The sequence below is a fragment of the Xyrauchen texanus genome, chromosome 8 (assembly GCF_025860055.1).
Source record: "Xyrauchen texanus isolate HMW12.3.18 chromosome 8, RBS_HiC_50CHRs, whole genome shotgun sequence".
NCBI lineage: Eukaryota > Metazoa > Chordata > Actinopteri > Cypriniformes > Catostomidae > Xyrauchen > Xyrauchen texanus.
Window position 1 is genome coordinate 36,345,159 of NC_068283.1, and position 23,961 is coordinate 36,369,119.

General features: G+C 39.5%; 1 protein-coding gene across 1 annotated transcript in view; it reads right to left on the reverse strand.

Moving 5' to 3' along the window:
• The window catches only part of rapgefl1 (Rap guanine nucleotide exchange factor (GEF)-like 1), a 58,196-nt gene that overhangs the window by 21,365 nt on the left and 12,870 nt on the right, over window positions 1–23,961 (reverse strand). Inside the window, exons 2-5 of the mRNA XM_052132468.1 lie at window positions 8,980–9,058; window positions 3,536–3,686; window positions 1,576–1,673; window positions 795–907 (exon numbers count right to left, since the gene is read on the reverse strand). Coding sequence (XP_051988428.1) covers window positions 795–907; window positions 1,576–1,673; window positions 3,536–3,686; window positions 8,980–9,058 — 441 coding nt within the window. The remainder of the gene's footprint in view (window positions 1–794; window positions 908–1,575; window positions 1,674–3,535; window positions 3,687–8,979; window positions 9,059–23,961) is intronic.

The window sequence follows — 23,961 nt, forward strand, 5'->3', positions numbered from 1 at the left end:
GGTTTTTTCCTGTATTGAAAATGTTTTGGCAGCCATCCAAGCTACATTTCCTAGATTGCTTGTACGATGCAAAATACAATCAAGAAATGGACCTCCAGACAGCACGATTTGTCTTGTAAATCATTCATCAAACCATACCGACTTACATTACACTTATTAAAGAGACACTTTCGAATAGCTTCGAAAGCACAGCTAATGGATCCTTCTTTCTTGGGTTCGAACCTCCAACCTTTCGGATAAAATCCTAGATCTAAAATCAACATACCACGGACTAAAACATGTCATCTTATAACACAAAAACTATTTCCTTATATCACTCTCTTCCTTACAAATTCAAGTTCAATAAATAAACAAAACTATGATTGGTAGTAAGAATGTAAATTATTGGCTTCTTCTCCATTCACAGTCACAGCTTTACACAAACAAAAGCAGAAAGCGGGTCAGTGGTGGCTTCAGGGTCAGCAGCTTTTGTACTGTCGGACTGCCTATTGATTAAGGTCTGGGAAATCACTTAGCTTGGCTTGAGCCACTGCCCTGACAAAGAGCCCCATTCCATCAGATGAGCTCATTGCATCTATAAAACTTGGCAGACGCTACCCTGTGACCCAATTTGTCATACTGGTCTGAATGAAGTGGAAGTAATCTGGCACCTTTACAAAGAAGGATGAATACGATAATCACTAGGTATTCTCATGGGCGTTTTGGCAGCGCTACGCAAACACAATGGAAATAAAGTGGTCTGCGGTCGAAGTGTAATATTTAATCGTGTTATGAAAACGCAGGTTGTAACGTACTCTCGTCGGAGCCGCGGAAAGCCTCTCGGGGCTGCAGGCAGGCATCGATTCGTCTGAAGTGTCGGAAGAGTGGACGTACTTGCTTCTTACGACTTTCCTTGTCCTCCTCCGCCCTGTATGAAAAACACTTCAGTTAGTTATTCATTTGTAAATAACAAAATAATCAATTTGTCTCCGAAAGACCATTTTTAACAGTGTGTATCTAAAACTTGTTTAGTACATATATGCCAATAGTCTTGGAAAATGCTCTATGTACAGACAAGGTATTTAAGGACTAGTCATGAGGTGTTTGTTATGACTGGACGACAAGAAATGGTAAACTCCAATAAGCTAAACACAAGAGCTTGTAGTGCAAATTTAAATATGCAGACAGACCAAATAGACCATTACCAATTTCCTATGAGAGAGAAAACAACATTTCTTAAATTCTAGTCTCAACAGCTTAAAGGTCTATGAGAAAGACTGTCGCCCTGTTTTGAAGCTTTTAATGACAAAATCACAGTAACCCAACACATTAAAGTATTAATCCCCAGACAGAACCAGTCATCCACAGGACAGCATCTGGTTCTAAAGCTCTTAATGGGCTACTACAAGCGCCTGATTTAATACTTTACAACTAATGTTGCACTTCAGGAAGCCTTGAGGCTCAGGGACATCGGTCTTCATGTGCTTTTTTATGTGATTTCCCGTTCTATGATTATCACCGTTTGTATGGCTTATAAAAACATTTATAGCTTATATTAATGTTCCATTGTGAGGATGAAGAGGATTTGATGCCTACGGGCTGTGAAGTATCTCAGTCCAGCGTTGAAGTTTCAGGACATCCTCCACCAGATCAGGAAAGCGTCTGAGCTCCTGAACAGCACACAAATACAGCTCCTGAAACAACACACTGACCATTATTATGAAGTCCAGGTAGAACAAAATATAGAAGATGCAACTGCTGATATAATTTATTGACTCTCTATTTTCAGATTTAAAATTAACGACATGACAGTGTGAATATCTTTTATCCGAGTTGTGATCAGCCTGATTTGAATGTGATGAGATAAAACGTCTGTATACTGCAAACTACCAACAAAACAACACCTCCCTCTTTTGTATTGTGTTTGCTGACTATATTGTGCATTGTATTACACTACAAGAGCAATCTGATTCACAAGTGCATGACTCATGAGTCGATTTTTTAATGAATCGCTTCAAAAGACATTCTTGACAAATACATTTTAAAAAAAGTCAATCTCTTTTAACTATAAATCTTCACTTTAACTTTCACATTCTTCTTTTATTTTTGGTGATTCGCATTCTTCGTGCATATCGCCATCTATTGGGCAGGGGGGAGAATTTGTCTGTGTTGGTTGTAGCTTCACTACAAATAGCGAAGCTTAACTACATTTCTGAGTATAGAGGTTGTAGCTTCGCTAGTTTTTAAATCAAGTAGCTTTTCATTAGTAAAGCTATATTTTTAACTAGGTAGTGGCATAGCGTTGAGAAAAGCTACACCGCTACATCGTACCTTGTATCTGGTGTTTACTATCACCAGTTTTGAATCAAAACTATAGAGGTCCGATCACAAATGGATTGCTTAATTGGTTCGCAATTCAATCTGAATGCTTTAGAAAGCTTGCGCTGCTGAAGCATTTGTTCATGCTCTCACTTGTCAATAAGCTTTTAGTATTTTGTAACATGGAAAATAAAGTTAACGCTGGTTGCAGTGGATCTACAATCAATGGAAATTAAACATGCAAATGCATCCTATCGTTTGCCTGTGATGAAGAAGGTCTTTATAAAGTTCAATACATTTGCAGCTTGTGAACGACTTCTGCAGGTAAATACATTTTCCAAAAAAAGAGTATCAAAACACATATTAGCCTACACGAAAACACTTAAAAAAGTACCATGACATTACCATGTTTGTTGGACATGTACCATTACCTGGACGCACTCTGTAAATACAATGGTATATGAATATGGTAATCATATAGTAGTGAAGGACCATGGTATTTTTTTTTTATTACCTTGAAGCACCATGTAAATAAAACAGTGTATGAATATATGGTAATATATCAATTTACCATGGTAGTAACATTCAAGAACATGAATGTATATTTTTCTTTGAACTATAATAACATATTCTTTGAAGTACAATTGTATAATTGTATACTGTATAGCAGCACACTGTAATATACTGTACCAAGGCTTTGATAAACATCATGTCTTTTAGATGCTTTGTCTATGAGAGTATGCTCTGTGCATCTGGGGATGAAAAAAATTAGGTAGCTTAAATGTAGCAAGCTACTTTTGCCGTGTAGCTTGTAGTGTAACTTGCTACTTTTTCTGAAGTGCAGCTTTTATCTTAGCTTAACACATTTTTCTGTTGAGTAGTTTGTAGCTTAGCTTGCTACATTTTTTTGTGTAGCTTGCCCAACACTAGAATTTATAGTAAAAAATGACTTCAATATTGATCTGTTTCTCAACCACACCTATCATACCACTTCTGTAGACATGGATTAAACCACTGGAGACGTTTGGATTGCTTTTATGCTGCCTTTATGTGCTTTTTTGTGATTCAAAGTTCTGGTCATTCACTTACATTGCAGGACCTGCAGATCTGAAATTGTCTTCTAAAAATCTTTGTTTGTGTTTAGCAGAAAAAAAGAAAGTCATGCACATCTGGAACGGCATTTTATTTTATTTTATAGCATTTTATTTTTGATAATCTACTATTTTGTGTCCTTTACCTTTGGGAAGGTGTTGGATCGATCTCCCTCCTCCTGCAGTAAGTCTCTGTATGTGTCCAGATAGCGAAAGGCAACAGTCAGCACTGTAAGTTTCCGCTCTGCTCCGTCCCAGCTGGGCCAGCCCTCACCCTGCTTACCCTCTGCACTGAATCTGAGCCCAGAGTTAAGAACAAACCACTCACAAGCCAACACTTTCACACCTGCACAAACTTTTTATAGGTAGCTCTAGATAAGAGCATCTGCTATATAAATTGTGTATGCCCAGACAGAAAGAAAGAAAGAAAGAAAGAAAGAAAGAAAGAAAGAAAGAAAGAAAGAAAGAAAGAAAAATAAATATGGGTGCATATTAGTGCCTGTGGATAAACACATACTCAGACAGCCGCTGTCCGATCACCTGACACAGATGCACGGCTGGAAAAACAAAATCTACAGCTCTGTGGCCAGACAGCCAGAATAATTACAACCTTTGAGAAGTACTGAGGGCGATGGAACACACCCATCACACCCACACACTACAGCATAGATGCACACGGAAAGGATTTTTCACTTGCGCTGTTGCATAAATCACAGTGGAAATTCACATTGTAAGTATTTAAGCGAACATATCATTGCATGTACATTACAATTAGTAATTCTATATCTAGAGCTGCCACCTCTGTTTGGGTGCCATTAAAACAGCAGCCTGAGCAACTGGGGAGCTGTGAAAGATGAACCCCGTTCCATGCATGAGTCCTGGATCTCATCTCTACAGCGGTTTGGAGCCCAGCCAGACCAACTCCACCAGGAGCTTGGCTACTGAGCTTTGATCGCTCAACCACTCAAAAAGTGTGTGTGTGTGTGTGTGTGTGTGTGTGTGTGCAGTGGCGTGCACAGACCTCAGCAGGGACAGGGGTGAAAGGATCAAACATTTTTTTTAGAGTAGCACTTGTATATACTTAACTTAATCTTTGCTTTTTAAGTATTTAGGCATTTTTCTTGTATAATAAACATATTGTTTTCCATAATAATAGCCTATTCCTTTATATTCCTAACAAAAAGCACCATATTTTACACTTGTTTTTTTCAGACATGGTCTTTGATAACCCATGTTTTATGACACGTGTCATAGTAAAACCATGGTATTTTTTGAAGTATCTTGGGAGTACTATGACAACAGTATCGTGATATGAACATGAATATAAACATTGAATACCATGGTATTACCATGGTAATGACACAGTGTCTTTTTTGTTTTGTTTTTTGTTATAGGGCTCTAATTGTCACTTTTCTCATCTCTGCACCCTCACTTTACCATTTTATCTGACGTGTGCTGGTTTGCATTTAGAGTTCTCCATTGGTGTGTCAGCGTCGTTCTGTGAGTACACGTCCAAAATGCTAACTAGGCCTATAGGTTTCATAAATAAACAAAAGCAATGCAAGCAATGCAATGTCTGGATTCTAAAGAATTTATTACATTATTGTAACATCAAAAATTAGGTCAAATATGTGAACATGTTGAAATGTAGGCTACATATCATTTATTTAGAAAATAAATGAGGAAATTACTGTATGATTGCTCTTGAGTTGCTTAAATTATAATACATTTGTAATACATGCTTTGGCATATTTTTGACATTCCGTGCTGAAAAAGAAATCATCAAAATAATGAATAACTAATTGCCTTAATAAAACAAATTTGGTGTCGTTTTAAAGACTTTACAATGCAATATAACCAAAAATATAACCAACTCTTACTAGGTGCTTTTCAATTTGCAGACAAATTAGAAGTGTTCCATTTCCATAACTTATAAAATATGATTATTCACACAAACTGTCAAACACGAGGTCAAATCATCATGCGGATTGGAAAATTCACGAATCCAAAACAACACAGATGCTCCGTGATGCAACTTTGATGCTTCGAAACAAATTCAAAACAAACTTTTTGCTCTCTCAAAGGGCACTGCTGCAGGGGATGCCACTCGAAATCTCGTTCCAAATGAAAGTGAGAAAATGAATGGGGACGATGAAGGGCACATTCATGCATTAATTCTGTGTTCCCTTCAGAGTACCCACTTCAAGGGCTCTGCACCTCGGAGTGAGTAGGGCATAGGGAGAATCACTTGTGATTAGAATCCGCACCTGATCTGTTGTAACGAGTGTTGTTAAGGGCACCTACACATCATTTTCTATAATGTTTTTTTCTGGATGACCAGAGGGGCCCCTTTATATTTGTAAATGAATCGGGCAGGGGCTTACGCCACTGCTGCCCCCATTCTGTGCACGTCACAGTGTGTGTGCAGGACTCAACAATATGTATATATATTAGGGCTGTCAATTTAATGCGTTAATTCCGTGCGATTAATTGTATTAAAAATAATGCATTAAAAATAAAAATGTATGCAATTAAATCGCAATGACCCCGGATTGTAATAAGGAAGATTCCTGAGAAATGCAAGCTTGTAGTACCACCTGTTTACTCCAGAGGGCAGTAATTGAAATTTAAGCTGTGTGGCAAGGCACAATTTATAAAGTGAAGAAAACACTTCAGTAGGCAGAACAACACAAACATTTGTTACGTTCTTGTGTTCAAAACACTTGGAGCACAAATTCAAACTGAGGGATCTCAAGATGTGTTCTAAGTATTAAACTATATTTAACTGGACACAGTGACCTAAAAATGTATGTTTATGATGCAACGCACCCGAGATGCTACACAAGCTCATAATGAATCTTGAACTGACTGACAAATTCACTTGGATTGCTGTGAACTGTGTGACAATGATTGTCTTATGATCAATAATATGGTAGTAAACAATACATTGTATTCTAAAGTCGCTTTTTGTGTTGTCTTATTAATGATTAACTCTTCTGCCACAAGAATGTAATGCATTTTAATTATCTGAATATATATATATATATATATATATATATATATATATATATATATATATATATATATATAATTTTTTAATATTTAAAGATAAATATGTATAATTATTTCATCATTATATATTGAATTATTGTTATATGAGGGGCTTTCTCAGCAAATATTTATAAATGCGATAAAATATGATTAATTGCGATTAATTAATCGGGACACCATGTAATTAATTCTATAAAAAATTGTAATCGATTGACAGCCCTAATATATGTGTAATTTTTATAATAGATTTTATTTATAGATATTTATAATATATATATATGTTAAAATTTGTATAAACGTACAGGTATTTTGCATATTTTTTATTAAACAAAATGTCTTTAAATGGTCTCAAAGTTGTTGAAACTTATTTAATTGTCTTCTGTCTAGTGTAGGTCCCCCTCTTGAAAATCCCAGGAGATCAGCAGTTACAGAAATACTCAAACCAGACCATCTGGCACCAACAATCATGCCGTGCTCCAAATCCCCATTCTGATGGTTGATGTGAACATTAACTGAAGCCCCTGACCCATATCTGCATGATTTTATGCACTGCACTGCTGCCACATGATTGCCTGATTAGATAATCACATACATTGTTGGTGCCAGATGGTCTGATTTGAGTATTTCTGTAACTGCTGATCTTCTGCGATTCTAGGAACAGTCTCTAGAATTTACTCCGAATGGTGCTAAAAACAAAAAACGTCCTGTGAGCGGCAGTTCTGTGGACGGAAACACCTTGTTGATGAGAGAGGACAACAGAGAATGGCCAGACTTGTTCGAACTGACAAAGTCTACGGTAACTCAGATAACCACTCTTTACAATTGTAGTGAGAAGAATATCATCTCAGAATGCTAATATTGTATTTTTTGAAACTATAATATATATTTGTATTATATTTTAATATGTAGTTATTATTTGTATAATATATTTAGAAACATGTTTATAAAGGTTTTTTTATATATATTGTTTATTAAAAAAATATTTATAATTTATTTCTCAAAACATTCTTACTTGTGCTTTCAATAAAATGTTCCCATAATTTCAACAAAACCCATCTATAAAGCTGTCTGTTAGCCAGAAATATAACACTCCTTTGGTGACATTTACATGAGCAGAATTAACAACAACAATGTTCAGTACATCACAGAGAACCAAATATTTAAGTTTGCAAGGCATAAAAACACATGTACGTGATCAACAAACATAATGTAAATTTAGTTCTGTTAACTAGCCAAAAACTTTTGCAAATGATCAGGCAGTCCTTTTTGTTGAGCCTTGGTGTGTGCATCTGTGTATGTGAGTTCAGCTGAAACCAGTATCAGATCCAAGTAAAAAGAATAAATCCCCTAATGAGCCCTGACGAATGGGAAGTGAGGAGACGGTTCTTGAATCAAAGCAGGAAGCAGACATGTTTCCACAACAAAAGATCTGATTAGGCCTGGATTAGGTTAAGTCAAAGACCAGGAAAAAGGTGTGGAAGTAGAAAGATAAATGCCAATGAGGATGAAGAGAGAGAGAGAGAGAGAGAGAGAGAGGAGTAGATCATAAGACTGAGGTGGTGACGGCAGTCATGGGAGATTAGCAGGGGTCACTGATTACTGCAGACACTCAGGGGGGGCCGGTCGAAAATCTGCAGCAGACACACTGCATTAGGAGCACTGAGGCATGCAGACAGACCTCCCCAGGAATACCTTTGTTCTTAAAGTCCGCAGACAAGACACTCAGACACCATTATGGTCTGGCTAGGGGGGGCTTTGGCACTCACAGAAGGAATGTAGGTCACCGAATCAGAGAGGAGAAAGGGGAGTCCTGTCTTCAAAACACATACGCACTCTGACACTACGCCTGAGGCTAAAAATACAAACATTTCCCACATTTCACATTCCTTATCAAAATTTCAACAAGCCCAATGGACGACTCAGGGGATGGGGCTAAAAACAGAGCTAGGTAAAGTTGGGTTAGCATTGTGGCTAACTGCTAAATCATTTCGGCCCAAATCTGAAGCTGAAACGGCACACACGATTGCTCTTAGCCCCCTGCGGTAAAGAGATGCTAAGCTCCTCAGCTGCATGTGTAATGAGGTGTTGACTGTTTTTTGGCAGATAATTCTGTTTGTCTTGGAAGTATTTTGAAAGAGTTCCACTGCAAATTATTTAACAAGTACTTTTTTGAAGTGCTACGAAACAAACAGGCTAAGTGGATAAAATGTTAGGGGATTAGCACAACTGTCACTGAGATAATTGTCCAAAACTACAAGCAAACAGCATATATAAGCTAACTGCTAATATAGTTTTAACTCAAAACAACATTGTTAGAGACTGGCACTGAGAAAATTTGGAAAAAGATTATAAGCAATTTCGGTCTGTTCTGCATCCTGTCTAGATGGTCACCCTCTTGCTACGAAATTCTCGCAAACTTTTGCTTGTTGACGTCAAAGACAGTGCATCCAATCAAACTCTAAGGAGCAAACTCTTGATGCAAATGTTATTGTTACGTGTATGGTTGACATTTATGTTTCTGAAACAAAGGAAAGGATACTGCTGAAGCAAGACTTGCTGGAACTTGTCTGGGGCCAGGAAGATTGGGTGTGTTAGCATGAAGTCATCCAGGAGTATTTCTGAAAAGAGACAGAGAAGAACATTGACTTATTAATGACATTATCTCTGAACAAGACGTTCAAGTTGTTGTGAACAAACCTTTGCTTGGAGGAGATTGGCACGAACGGGGGAAGCATTAGTGAAGGGGGCAGACTAATGAAAGAGAAGCGGGAAAATTATGTCTTTCGAGAAAATTTCGTCACAGTTCTACTTGTTTGGCAGGTTGCTGCAATTAGTGCTTTTTATTCTGGCGCCAGTAGCTCAACTTTTTACTTTATCACTGGCCCCACTGCATGAAATTATAAAATTTTAGTGTTAGCAACATATTGTAAAAGCAGCCTGATCTGTCAGCAGCTTTAGGGGGCTGTGTCCTACCACCCAAAATAGTACAAAGTAGATGGCGCAACAGAAATCCCAAATTGCTGGGTTAAATTTTCAAATGAACTCAAAGCACCGTTTTCATAAAGGTCACCCAGTGTAGCAGCACCCCTCTCAATTCATTCTTTCGAGCAAAAGGGGGACTTGTTAATACATAATTTGGGGTTCAGTCATATACTTGAGGAAACATTTAGGTAAGAATGAAAACTGAACATACAGGAAACCTTTGTTCATACTGCATGTAAGTGTGAAATAATGGGATGCATTTTTACTTCGCTAGGCAATTTGATAGCAGACTTTGCAATTGTGAGATTGGGATAAGGATAGTGGTCGACTGATATGGGTTTTTTTAATGGCCGATGCCAATATCCAGAGAGCAGGGTGGCCGATAGTCCGATACAATGCCGATATATCACACTATTTAATATAGTATATAACATAAACATACGATTGCAATAAAAATTATTTAACACTATATTTACTCAATTTCACACAAAACCGATATTAATAAACTTGTATTATATTTAATTATCTTTTTAAAAAAAATAAGATTGTATTTTTAACAGTTTTCAGTTGGGCAGCTGTGGCTCAGGTGGTAGAGTGGGTTGGCCACTAATCGCAGGCTTGGCGGTTCGATTCCTGGGCCACATGCCGAAGTGTCCTTGGTCAAGACACTGAACCCCAAGTTGCTCTCAATGGCAAGCTTGCACCTTGCATGGCAGCTCTGCTCTGAATGAGTCACAGTGTAAAGTGCTTTGAAAACCGCTATGGTTAAAAAAGCACTATATACGAGCAGACCATTTAGTAATTTATTTCTGCATGAAGAAATTGTTAATATATTAGAAAGAAGGAAATGAAAGTACACACAGTAGTCCAGCAACAATGGTTGGCATCTGTGTTACTCATAGTTCACGTTAGGCGCTTTAACTTTGAAGTTGCACTCACACGCTTGTGCGGATCCAGCAAAATCTGCAGCAATCTACTGAGAGTTTAAATGCCGTGGATTGCCTGCTTGGATTATCACGGACTGACCATCATGATATCGTGAATTAATAAAGGAATATTGTATCCTTATCCTGGGGTTCCCCTACCAAGAGAAAAAAAATCTGAAATCAATCCATTAGTTTACAAGCCACTACCAGTTCTTTATAAAGTAACTTATTCCACCCAATAAATGTGTTCCCAAACCCGTAAATTTCCAAAATCTTCCACCCTATCAAACACCTTCTCGGCATCTAGTGAGATGGCAGTGATTGGGGTCTGATCATTTGCTACTGACCACATAATATTTATAAAATGTCTAATATCTAATATTATCAGAAGAACCACAAATTGTAAACTCCACTTGATATATATGTATAATAGATGTAATTACTCTGCTTAATTGATTGAACCAGAATTTTAGACAATATTTTTACATCTAACTGGATCAGGGAAATTGGGTGATAACCTTTACTTTCATTTGGGTCTTTATCTTTTTTAAGAATGAGACTAATCAGGGTTTGCTACATGGTTGGTGGTAGTTCACCTTTCTTTAATGACTGTGTAAACTTCTAACAAATGTGGAGCCAGTCCTGTGACATAAGATCTAAAAAAGTCTGTGGCAAAGCCATGTGGCCCCTGTGCCTTACCTGTAGGCAAGGGTTCAATTACCTCAAAAAGCTCCTCCAAATCATTATCATTTAAGTCAAGTCAAGAAAGTGGTTTTGATAATTTATGGCAGAAGTAAATATATTGCCTCTAGAAGACTACACTGAAGGTTTATGAACTGATGAAAAAAGGTGTACTCCCAGATGGATTCATACATCCTCTATAGCTGCTTGTCCTATGCAGGGTCATGGGTAGTGCTGGAGCCTATCCAGCTGTTGTAAGGCAGGGGAACACCCTTTAAAGGTGGCCAGTCCATCACAGGGCAACACACACACATTCACACCAAATTTAGGGTCTCCAATTAACTTAACCTGCATGTTTTTTTGGACCGTGGTGGAAACCAACAGGAGCACAGGGAGAACATTCAAACTCCACATAGAAAGGCCCTTTGAGCCTGGACTCGAACCTGGCACCTTCTTGCTATGAGGTGACAGTGCTACCCTCAGGTGGATTCAGAAGTCTCCAAATATCTACCCACCTTTGCATCACTATGATCAAGGAGTGGATCCATTAAAAGAAGTCTCCACCCAAAACATTATCATGAAGGATCCCAGCTGATTGTAGCTTTCCCTCAAGATCTATAAAAAAGTTTGGATCATCAGCGTTGGATGCATAAATATTAGACAAAATCAGATTTTGCCCCTGTATTTCAGTCAAAACAATAATGATTCTTCCTAAATTCTCTTTGATCTATTTGAGACATTTAAATTGTAAATGCTTACTATACATGTGATTACTCCCCTGCTCCTACTCGAACCAATACTACTAAACATATGTCCATGCCCTGCCAAGTTTTTCAGCTTCCTGTGAAGAGATGTCCATTTACTAAATAAAATGTTTTACGCTTGTGAAAAAATACAACCTTTCTTCAGTTTATAGGGTGCCTCAAACCCGCTCAAGCTGTGTTAGCAAAATGCATGATGTGTAGTCTGTATTGTTGATTGAGTGTAGGCGAAGTCTACTGCAAAGGCAAACACACTCACTCCATTGATTTAATGAAGGCTATAGCTTGTAGTGGGCATGTAAAAGTTTTGCACCCATTTTTTTACACTCTTTGAATCCGTCCCGCTTGGCATGTGTCGCTCTAGAAAAGTCCAGAAAAAACATGATGCTGTGGTCTCCCCGCACAACTTGCCTTTATTCCTTGCTGCTCGTAGAACAAAGTCACTTTCAGCTAACCGCAAGAATCTTGCCAGGATAGATTGGGGTCTGTCACCCACATCGGAAAGCTGACCAAAAACTCTGTGGGCACGCTCAATTTCGAGCTGGTGATCCAATATGACGATCAAACTTGGAATGAGCCTGTCAAAAAAACTCAACTCATCTTGACCGTCCTTTCCCTCTGGGATTCCAATTTAACAAACATGATTACATCTGCTCCGATTTTCCATACCCTCTATTTTTTCCCACACCAGTTCCACATTGGCTTTGGTGGATGGTGGGTTAGCCTGCAGCTCTCTTTCGGGCAACACCAGAGACTCGACACGCTTCTCAATATTGTCCATTCTTGTGATCAGGGTGGAAAGTTTGACCTCCATAGACGTGATCGCTCAATGTATTTCTGTGAGGCCCCACATGACGGTCGAGATTTTTATTAGTGCTGCATAATTGTCCGAGATATCCAGACCTACGTCATGATGCTGGCTGGCTGTCACTATTGGCTGGACCCCCGCCATCTTGATACTGCAAGGCACCTGACAAATGTGCTTTATAATGTCCCCACAGGCTGACAATTTCAAATTTTTCTACATCCTGCTCTCCCAGCACAGTTTAACAAACAAAATGATTATGGTTCTCACCAGTTAATATTGCTTAAAATGATAATTGTAGCAAAGTTAAGAGGAGCTCACCTTCAAGCGATCAACCCTCACATTGCATCACATAACTCCCCCAGATTAGGTTTTAAAGGTTAATACTCTATGGAGTTTTTAATCAACAAAACCAACCTCCCTAACCTAAACCTTAAACCTAACCCTAACCAATAGAGTCATAAAAAAATAATTTAAGATGAAATACAGAGGTTTTTAAGGCTAATATTCTATTGAGTTTTACATTTCTATCAAAACAAATCTTGCGCTATACTTTTATTGCGTAAAAGTGTTTTGATGTAATAAGATAGCATTGTGTGAGGAAAAGGATGAAAAGTAAGTGTTTATGAACTGAAAATCTGCCGTTCTACTCATTATTTGTGTACATTTTTTGTTGTTGTATCACCTCTAGTGTTAATTTCACCAGCAAAGTGCTGCTATTTGTATGTGACGTAAAAAATTTTTGGCAAAAATGTAAGTATAGTCTGTGATTCTATGAAACCAGGATGTTTATATGCGTTAGAAAATATTGTTAGATTTTCATCAAACATACATTTTCTTTATATAAAAACGATTATCTACAAAAAGCTTATAACATTTAAAATTTCCAATTATAGCTGGAAATTGTACATGTATAATGTAAAGACATTAAAACTGTTAATTCAAACATACACTTTTTGGTGGAAAACGATGGCACGCGGTGCAAAACATTACTGATTTGTTTGATGCTTCCAAGACTATCTCAAGTCATTTTTGAAATTTCAACGAAACCTCACCTATGTCAGCTATCTAGATGTTAGTTTGGAAACATATTTAAATCAGTATCAAATTCAAGCAAAGCGGATCTATTAAAAGAACTGATACAAAGCAAAGCTTAGTTCTCAACCAATCAGTGCGCTCCGCAGAACAGCACTGGAAAAAGGATGAGAGAAGAAACCCATCTGACCAGTGTGTGTGTGTGTGTGTGTGTGTGTGTGTGTGTGTGTGTGTGTGTGTGTGTGTGTGTTAGAGCTGACACAAAAACCTTTCCGTGAAAACTTTGGAATCTGTCACGGACAAAGTGTAACACTCACATTGGCCCTCCTTATTTCTGAGGCCTGGGTTGTGAATCCACACTTTGTGATTATGTGTGAAGAAACAAAGTTGAGCGTGATAGCATCAAACTTCACCTCAACTAACTTTTTCATTTCAAGGACAGTGGGTTTGTGGGTAGCATAAATCATGGTCCTTCTTGGCCCACTTTTAGACCGCAGACATTCCCTGAGGTTGCAGTGATCTACTGTACACACAGATCTTCAAAAAGCATCTTTCTCCGCTGATGGCTATTGAGAAGTATATTTGTGTTCTGACATTAAAAAAAATGGCTAGCAACGTGCAAATAATTTTTTTTTTATGAAACAGCCTGATCATTATTTGCAAAATACACATCTGTTTCTTACACACTTTGTGGCAGTTCTGAGGTGAAATGTCGACTGAGTGGCACTAAAAGCAAATCAACTTTTCTCCCATTCTGATAAGGTTTTTAAGGTTAATGCTTTATCGAGTTTTAAATCAACAAAACCAACCTCCTTACCCTAAACCTTAAACCTAAACCCAACCAAAAGTGTCCTAAAAAGAAAATGGGACATGAAAAACACAATTGCTGATGTTGCCACATTATTTCGGGTGTATTTATGTTGGCTCACATGTCGACTTGCATGCTCTTCTGAAATACATACTCCGGTCCATTGCATTGCAAGTGCAACGCTCTATAATTTGAGCTAGTGCATAATTTGACTGGGAATGAACAAGCTTTTAATTGTATTTGGTTAAAAATGCATCGCCATACAAATAATGCACTATAGTAAAAATGGTGGCAGTATACAGGTAACATCCTTTTTTGAGATGAATGGCAATGCTAACGAATAGCTCACTTCAGGTATTGTACATACCTCCTTGGTCTGAACATTAAAGAACAACATGCACATAACTTTACAATCTAGTGCCACACAGCTACAAGTGAGAGCCTTTAACCAAATAGCTTGTATAAACGTCACATGCAGTAAAAAATATATCATAAGCACAACGCAATAAAAGAGATTTTGAAAAAAGTGTTAAATGCATAAAACTTTCTTCAGAAATGTGTATAAATGTATTATGTTATTCAATCTGGTGCACCTCTTGACTGATATTTGGTTGTGGCTGACAAGAGGACATGATGCTGATTATGAATCTGGGTTACATCAATGTGGAGTTTATAAATCATTGATATTTAACTAATAAAAAGTGTGATCGCCAAGAGCAATTAGAAATGAGTCAGTAGCACAAAATGAACACTTCAGATTACTTCAAACACATTCAAAATCAAATCAAATCACTTTATTGTCACACTACCATGTACACAAGTGCAACAGTAGGTGAAAGACTTGTGTGCAGTTCCGAGCAACATAGCAGTCATGACAGTGACGAGACATATACCAATTACAGTAAACAACATACTTACACAACACAATTTACATATCAAATGTACATATACTTACACAACACAATAATAATATACAATGTACAGTAAACAATACACACAATATAGAATATAAAAAATATATATACAGTAGTTATATTGAGGAGAATACAATTATGACAGTCCAGTGTGACATATAAGATTAATAAAGTGCAGTGCTGGTATATTGATCATGAGAGATCAAGTGTTCAAAAGTCGGATTGCTTGGGGGAAGAAGCGTGTAGTCAGCTGGTGCGGGTCCTGATGCTGCGATACCACCTGCCTGATGGTAGCAGTGAGAACAGACCATGACTCGGGTGGCTGGAGTCTCTGATGATCCTCTGAGCTTTTTTCACACACCGCCTGTTATACAGTATATGTCCTGGAGGGAGGGAAGCTCACCTCCGATGATGTTTCTGGCAGTTCGCACCACCCTTTGCAGGGCTTTGCGGTTGTGGGTGGTGCTATTGCCGTACCAGGCGGTGATGCAGCCAGTCAGGATGCTCTCTACAGTGCTGGTGTAGAACCGTGTGAGGATGTGCTGGTTCATTCCAAACTTCCTCAGCTGTCTCAGAGGAAGAAGAGGCGCTGGTGAGCCTTCTTCATAACGGCCTCAGTGTGGACGGACTATGTGAGTTCCCCAGTAATGTGGACACCGAGAAACTTGAAACTGCTGACTCTCTCCACCAGTGCTCCATTAATGGTGATGGGGCAGTGTTCTCTGTCTTTCTTCCTGAAGTCCACTACAAGCTCCTTGGTTTTAATGACGTTGAAGGAGAGGTTGTGCACCAAACACCAGTGTGTCAGAGTGTGCACCTCCTCTCTGTAGGGTGTTTCATCATTTGTCAGTGATCAGACCTCCCACCGTCGTATCGTCAGCAAACTTAATGATGGCATTGGAGATATGTGTTGCCACACAGTTGTGTGTACAGGGAATACAGGAGTGGGCTGAGAACACAGCCCTGCTGGGCTCCAGTGTTGAGGGTCAGTGATGACGAGGTGTTGCTGCCCATTCTAACCACCTGACGTCTGCCTGACAGGAAATCCAGGATCCAGCTGCACAGCGAGCTGTTTAAGCCCAGAGCCCGGAGTGTCACATCAAGCTTGGAGGGCACTATTGTGTTGAATGCTGAGCTGTAGACTACAAACAGCATTCTCACATATGTGTTCCTTTTTTCCAGGTGGGAGAGAGCAGTGTGTATTGTAGATGCAATGGCATCATCAGTGGAGCAGTTATTGTGGTAGGCAAACTACAATGGGTCCAGAGAGGTGGGCAGCCAGAGCAGATGTGGGATGTTCACCCGTCAGAAGGATTGGGTATTGTTTTGATTGGCACAACGTCCTCTATGCACTTCCTGATGAAACACGTTATGCTATCAGCGTAAACCTCGATGTCGTCATCAGAGGCGGACCGGAACATCTCCCAGTCCACGTGATCAAAACAGTCTTTTAGAGCAGAGTCTGATTGTTCCGACCAGCACTGGATCGTTCTGAGGGTGGGTGCTTCCCGTTTCAGTTTCTGCCTGTACGCAGGTGGTCTGATTTGCCAAATGGTGGGTGGGGAGGGATTTGTAGCCATCCCGGAAAGGAGAATAGCAATAGTCCTAACCCGGTCCCCTCGTGTGTTGAAGCTGATGTGTTGGTGGTATTTTGGTGCGGTTGTTTTAAAGTTGGCTTTGTTAAAGTCCCTGGTAACAATGAACGCGGGCTCAGGGTGTGCGGTTTCCTGCTTACTTATGCTCCAATACAGTCTCTTGAGTGCCCGGTCTGTGTCGGCTTGTGGGGTGTACAGCTGTGATAATGACCGCTGTGAATTCCCTCGGTAGCCAGAATGGTCGACACAGAAGCATGAGATATTCCAGATCAGGAGAGCAGAAAGACTTGATCAAATGTACGTTCCTCTGATCACACCATGATTTGTTGATCATAAAACATGATTTGTGATACACCACCAGCTCTGCTTTTACCTGAGAGGTCTTTCGTTCTGTCCGCTCGGTGCACGGAGAACCCAGCGGATTCGATGGCCAAGTCTGGAATCTCTGCAGACAACCAGGTTTCTGTAAGGAAGATAACGCAGCAATCCCTCGTCTCTCGTTGGACAGAGATCCGCGCTCTCAGCTCGCAGAGTTTGTTGTCCAGAGACTGAACTTTTGCCAGTAGTATACTGGGTAGCGGGGGTCGATTTGCAGAGTGACGTCTTACTCTGATGAGTATGCCGGCTCTTTGTCCCCTTTTGCTTCTGCGTTTCTGCAGCCGGGCAGCCCAGACAAAGGGCTCCGCTGAAGTGTTTGTAAACAGCGAGTCGGCATTGAGGAATTTGACGTTTTTGGTGTGTAATTGCAGAACCAATGTCCAAAAGCATTTGTCTGTCGTATACAATAAGGCAGACAACATCCAAGACAAAACAAACAATAAACTGCAGTGTTGTGTCGGAGCTCGCAACGCAGCAGCCATACTCGGCGCCATCTTTAAAACTTGATTCACGTGCCACACAAACAAAACACGCCTGTCTGACAACCTCTGATGAAAAAAAGGGGATCCAGTCTTTCCCTTAAATACCAATGTTTAAATACATTAACAGTTAAAAGCAGTAGCTTGGATATTAATATATTGTTGCAGGTTTAACTGATCACTAATTGGCACTGATGTTTGTTTCAGCTTCTTACTATGATTATCAAGCAATGATGCAAACATCCTACTGTCATTAACTGGATAATAGACGCCTTTTTCTATGGGTCCTGTGATGGAGTCTGTTCTGATGTGCGTGTTACTAATGAAACAGGCTCAGGCTTGCTCACTTCACACCTCTATGTGTTTGCTTTTTTTAACTTCCTCCTCTTTCCTGGGTTGGAGGTGAAAAGTGCATAGGGAAGATCAGGTTGTGTGTAGTCTCAAGTAGCCATGGGTTCCTTGTGAAGTAACAGCACAATATAATTGGGTTTTGCGAATAAACTGCAATCTACTATATAATTAGCCTAATTTAAAAAGGAGGCGGCATGCTTTCACGGAAAGGAATGACAATTAATTAAACTACTGCAAGATGCAGTGCTTCATTTTAGTGCTAATGGCTCTTGCGTAAACAAGATTGTGGGTGGTAAGTGAATAAGTCACATGTTTTTGCGCTGAAATACCATTCGCAAAAGTTGCGCAACTGTTTAATGAATTTGCCTCTGTATATTTTTCAAAGATTTGAAGCCACTAACCAGAAAAAATTGACAAATTCAGTGATGTCTTCCTCACAAAAGCTTAAAATTTTGCTTATGTCAGATTTATCACTGGCAGTCTGATTAGAGCTTAAAAAAATTTGCGAAGTGTTTTCGCGCAGTACACATCAGACGGTCAGTGAATGGACGGTGAATGAACCGTGGACATGTCAACCCTGGTGAAAAGCATCAAACCAGCCAGGATCAGCATGGAAATTCATGCCTTTTCAGCAGGGACCTCAGCTTAAGACTAGGTTGTGCATTAAATTGTGGGTTTGCTCATGGAGAGGACAAGGTTTGATATAGTTGTGTGCATATTTGTATTTACATTTGCATTAGTGCTTGCGCACGCCTGTTGATGTGTTTGTGTGCTTATGTGTGTGCATCTGAGGTAGTCATGTGAGCAATTGCAGATCTCTTGCAGTTACCAGGGCAACGCTGACTTTAGAGGCTGCATTATAAGGGGAAAATAGATGACGATAGCGAGAAAGGGAGACACCCAGACAAAATACAGACAGTACGACAGATGTACTGAGAGACAGATGCAAAGGGAACCGAGGTAAAACCCCACAAAAAAACAAATGGGATGCAAAACCAGAAACGTTCAGTTTAAGGTAGTTAGCAGGCCGGCTGCAGTGCAGTGATGCACCAAGCGAGTCAGTGTGAAAGACAGGATTGGAATTGCTGGAGGAGTCAGCGGGGTTAATTACCACCTCTGATAGCCACTAGTCCCTCAAAGGCATGTGTTAGCAATCAAATGAAAGACATGCACCATAGCCTGAAGTAAAACTTGTCAACAGCTACACTAATTTCTATCAAAAGACGATGAGATAATTATAAGACAGTGTTGCCATGTCCAGTTGTTATTGTGAATTTGGGCTTGTTTCGCTTTTGAACATGGCAGTTGCAGTTTGTGGCTTTCTGGGCTTATAGATTTCCAAGATTTTTATAATGTTTGCAAATGTACAAAATTATAAAAATTGTATTATATGATTATTATAATATTAAAATACATTATTTGGCAGCAAGTTGCACTTTAGCCTTGTTTAATCACTTTTCTACATTGTTTTCTGTTGATCAATTAAATGAAGCAATTCAAAACTAGGGTCACTTGTTTTCGGTTATTTTGGGCTTTTTTTTTGTCAGACCAAGTTGCTTGTTTCTCTTGCAACATATGGTGTATGAGGTGTTGTGAATGAACTTTACTATTAGTCACCAACGTCACACTCCAGTCAAACGTTAGCATTATTTTTGAGGGCAGTGGCCATCTCTTCGTTAGCAATTTGTCATGCCGGTTTAGATCAAATTAGAGTAGGGGTGTATCATTCTAGGTAACTTGTGCTGCAGTCGTAACTGAGACGGGTGTTAATGTGTGGGTCTATTTGCCTGCCTGAGGCATGTAACACATAGCAGAGAACACTTAGCAGAGAACAGAGAATGTTCCAAACTAAGTAAATTCCTGAATCACATGAAAAATCACTGCAGTGCGCATATTTAATGCTTCCAGCTTTCCTTACTCAATATTTTTGGCTTTGACTCAACAGACTTCAGCCAAATATTCTGGGAGGGTTTTATGCTAATAAAAAAAAACAACACATCAAGATAGATCAGAAGACAATAAAACAAGAAAATGAAAGTGCGCTTTAGCACCTAGCAAAAGCAGAAACTAACAATGTGGCTTAACTGTGTAAAAGTTTGACCTAAAATTATTTATTTAGTGATATATTGCTCTGATCTGTGAAAAGCTTAGCCTGGAAATATAAATTAGCATGAATTTGAGGCATAGAAGACATAAATATGACACCTTTCCTCCTAGCATGCCTTTTTCTTTACTTAATCCCTTCATTATCTGGCTGCCCCCACATTCTCCAGTGCTCTTTCATCCATCTTCCTCTGTCGACTCACTAGTTTACATTATGATAGAGCTTAATGTGTAGCAAATCTCCCACCCAGATTGGTACAAAGTGCATCGCTTTAAATGACAAGAGTGGGAGCGGAGAAAAAGCCAACACCTACCCTGATACCCACATACGCACATGCACACATCATGCGTGCACACACCTTAATACCCACACAATCACATGCACACTAAGGATGTGCAAAGCTACATATTTTCAAAATCGACACGTCGGTGGGGTGCCTAAAAACAACTAACTGGTCTTAAAGGAATATTCCGGGTTCAATACAAGTTTACGCTCAATCGAAGGCATTTGCTGCTCTTTCTGCTCTGACCATGCATGGATACATGGTGAGTTTGCCCAGAACAGAACCACACCGCCACCAGCAGTTTGCTTCAATAAGTCTATAAGTCAATAAAAGTATTAATTAGACGGAAGTGGTCCTGACTGAACTAAATATAAAATTGAGAGGATATCGAGAAAAACTTGTCGACTTCACTAATCAACAAGTCAGTTGTTGGACTGCTAGTTGACTAGTCGACCACTGTGACCCATCCTTAACCCCCACCCCACACACATAGTCATTGTCAAACACAAAGTTGCACATGCATTCTTCATGTATTCTGACCTTGTACTGTCTGAACGAAGCTGAAAATGTGACAGGTGCACAAGGGAGTCCAGATAAACTCCCATGACACATACAGAACACCCAACTCTCTGGGAAATTAACATCACTCCCTTTCATTTTATCTTAAGTTACTGCCAATTGAAAACACCAGTCTTTGCAGTAGAAGAAAACGGGATGTGAGCAACCGAAGGCCATCTTGAAGAATTTCAGTTTTGACTGCGCAAACGACCTTGATGGGCCTAAACTTGGATTAAACTAATTTCTCACTCTTTGTTTTGCCGTCTCAATACTAATGCAGGGATTTTGTTTTACTCTTTGGACAACAAAGATGGTCTGTACTCGTGAGAAAGATAAATCACAAATGAGATCTCTTTAGCATCTCAACTGTTTTTTCTAGTCACCAATGAGATTAAATTGAGATTTTTGAATACATCTCCTGCTAGGGATTTGCCTGTGGAAAACACCCTAGCAATCTCACATGTCTACTCTGAAGTTTCCAACATGCTCTCATAGAATCACATTACTATACCTACATTTTTGTAAAAATGTCACCACAGTCACATAGTTTTCATGAGATTAGGCAAAGGAGACCTAAACAATGTCTCACATTGTGCTCCGATTTATCAATATACTAAAGTCTGCAATCAAAATTCAGATTTCAATATGAACTCAAACTTTTCTCCTCAAATTCTTGCAAGACCACATTATCTGAGCAATGCTATCCATGTTTATTTTACAACTCTATACACTTACTCTATGCTAAAGCCCAAAGTATACTTTGGTTTTGAAGCAAACTCTTAGCATCTGCATACAGTCGCTCACCTTTCAAAGTATAAGTCATTTGACTGTGTGCGCATACACATGTGGCGCATGCACACTACGACTGCTATGAGATACTGGACATTTTCCCTTCAGGAGTTTAGACCCATAAAGGTGTTTTTATATTCCTTTAGACTTGATGCAAATGCTGACCTCCTAACACAAGCATTCTTGATGTGCACATACTCAGTTGTTGTTTCCACCTTCGTTTCCGAGACCGGTGACTTTGCAGAACAAAAATGGGTGTTTCCCAATCAGTGGACATTTTCAAAATGGGATGGGTGTTTTTCAACCTCTTTACTAGATTTGCCTACTACATAGAGATTCCTTACTTTAATAGGATGGTTGAAAATGTGAATCCTGGTTTTGAAACACCCACTGATTACTACATAGAAATTCCCTAATTTCATTGGATAGTTGAAAAACGGCCACACCGGTTTAAGAAATGCTCACTGATTAGGAAACCCCCATTTTTGTTCCACCGAGACTTAGACTCTTGATGTTTAGTGGTGATTACATCTTGAAGTGCTTCTTCGAGAAAGCCACCTTGTGGACACACTAATTAATGGAAATAATTCTGGGCACATACTCATCCTGTGCATGCAGGGTACGTGTGGTTAGAAAAATCAGGGCTGCACACGTTCAATGCTCAAGCATACTGCAGATGACAAAATTTGCATTATGTCTCCTGTATGCAGAATGTTTGCTTGTGACTGAAGTATACTTTGGACTTTAGGCAAGCATCACTTTTGCTCATACTCAGCATTGACTTCAAGTGAATTGTCTTATAGTGAATAATCCTGCAGTTCCTATTTTTATTTCTCCTAAGAAATTGTAGGAGAAACATCTGAGACAAAGATGATAATTAGCTTACATTTAATGTAACAGAGAACTCCTTAAAGTCTCCTTTAAGAGCAATAAAACTTTGAGAATACATTAGTATTTGTACAAGTGCCTTTATGTGTGTGTTTATATGAATTAGGTTGGGCTGGGACACCTCTTGGTTGGGGTCACAGTGTTTACTCGCCTTCAGTCTTCATAAATGACAGTCAGTGAGGAGTGCTAAGAGCCCCAGCTGCACAGGTGTGGTCAATGTAGATTATAATCAGCCGAAGATTGGAGGCTGGGATTTCAGGAGAGCAGAATGGAGAGGACCAGTGTGGCGTTACAGCAACCATGATTGACATTCCGTTACCATGGAGGCCTTATCACATCTAAACCCCCTACTACCTACGTATGCTACTGTTTCTCGCGCTCTAGTTCTCTTTTCTTCATCACTCCCTCTGTCACGTTGGTGCCTTTTGGCAAGATGCTCTGAATGTGTGTATTTATGTATGTTTTGAGACTCTCTGTTCATTCTTCGGGACTGTCAGCGCTCGTTCTTCATATCTGTGCTATTTCACCCCCTACACAAAATCCGTCCATTCTGGGAGGCATTTCACCCTTCAACTCCCATCTTTTCTTTGGATCGTAAAACAAAACACAATCATTCACATGCAAATCTGTACGTAGCCTAAATACACTAAAGCCACTGGAGGATCGTGGCTTTTTCCATACAACAAAACAATCTTTGAAATGCTTTGCACTGAAAACTTCCAATAGAGTTGGAAGGAAGAAAGCTGGTACAAATTAAAATAAATTTGCTACACGTTGCTAAACAAATATATAATATGTTTCATCAGGGTCTGTGTAGCTCAGCGAGTAAAGATGCTGACTACCACCCTTGGAGTCGCGAGTTCAAATCCAGGACGTGCTGAGTGACTCCAGCCTGGTCTCCGAAGCAACCAAATTGGCGGCTCGGTTGCTAATTGGCCCGGAGGGTACAGTCACATGGGGTAACCTCCTTGTGGTTGCTATAATGTGGTTCGCTCTCGGTGGGGCGCATGGTAAGTTGTGCGTGGATGCCGTGGAGAATAGTGTGAAGCCTCCACACATGCTATGTCTCTGCAGTAATGCGCTCAATAAGCCACGTGATAATATGCACGGACTGACAGTCTCAGATGCGGAGGCAACTGAGATTCGCCCTCCACCACCCGGATTAAGGCGAGTAACTATGCCAC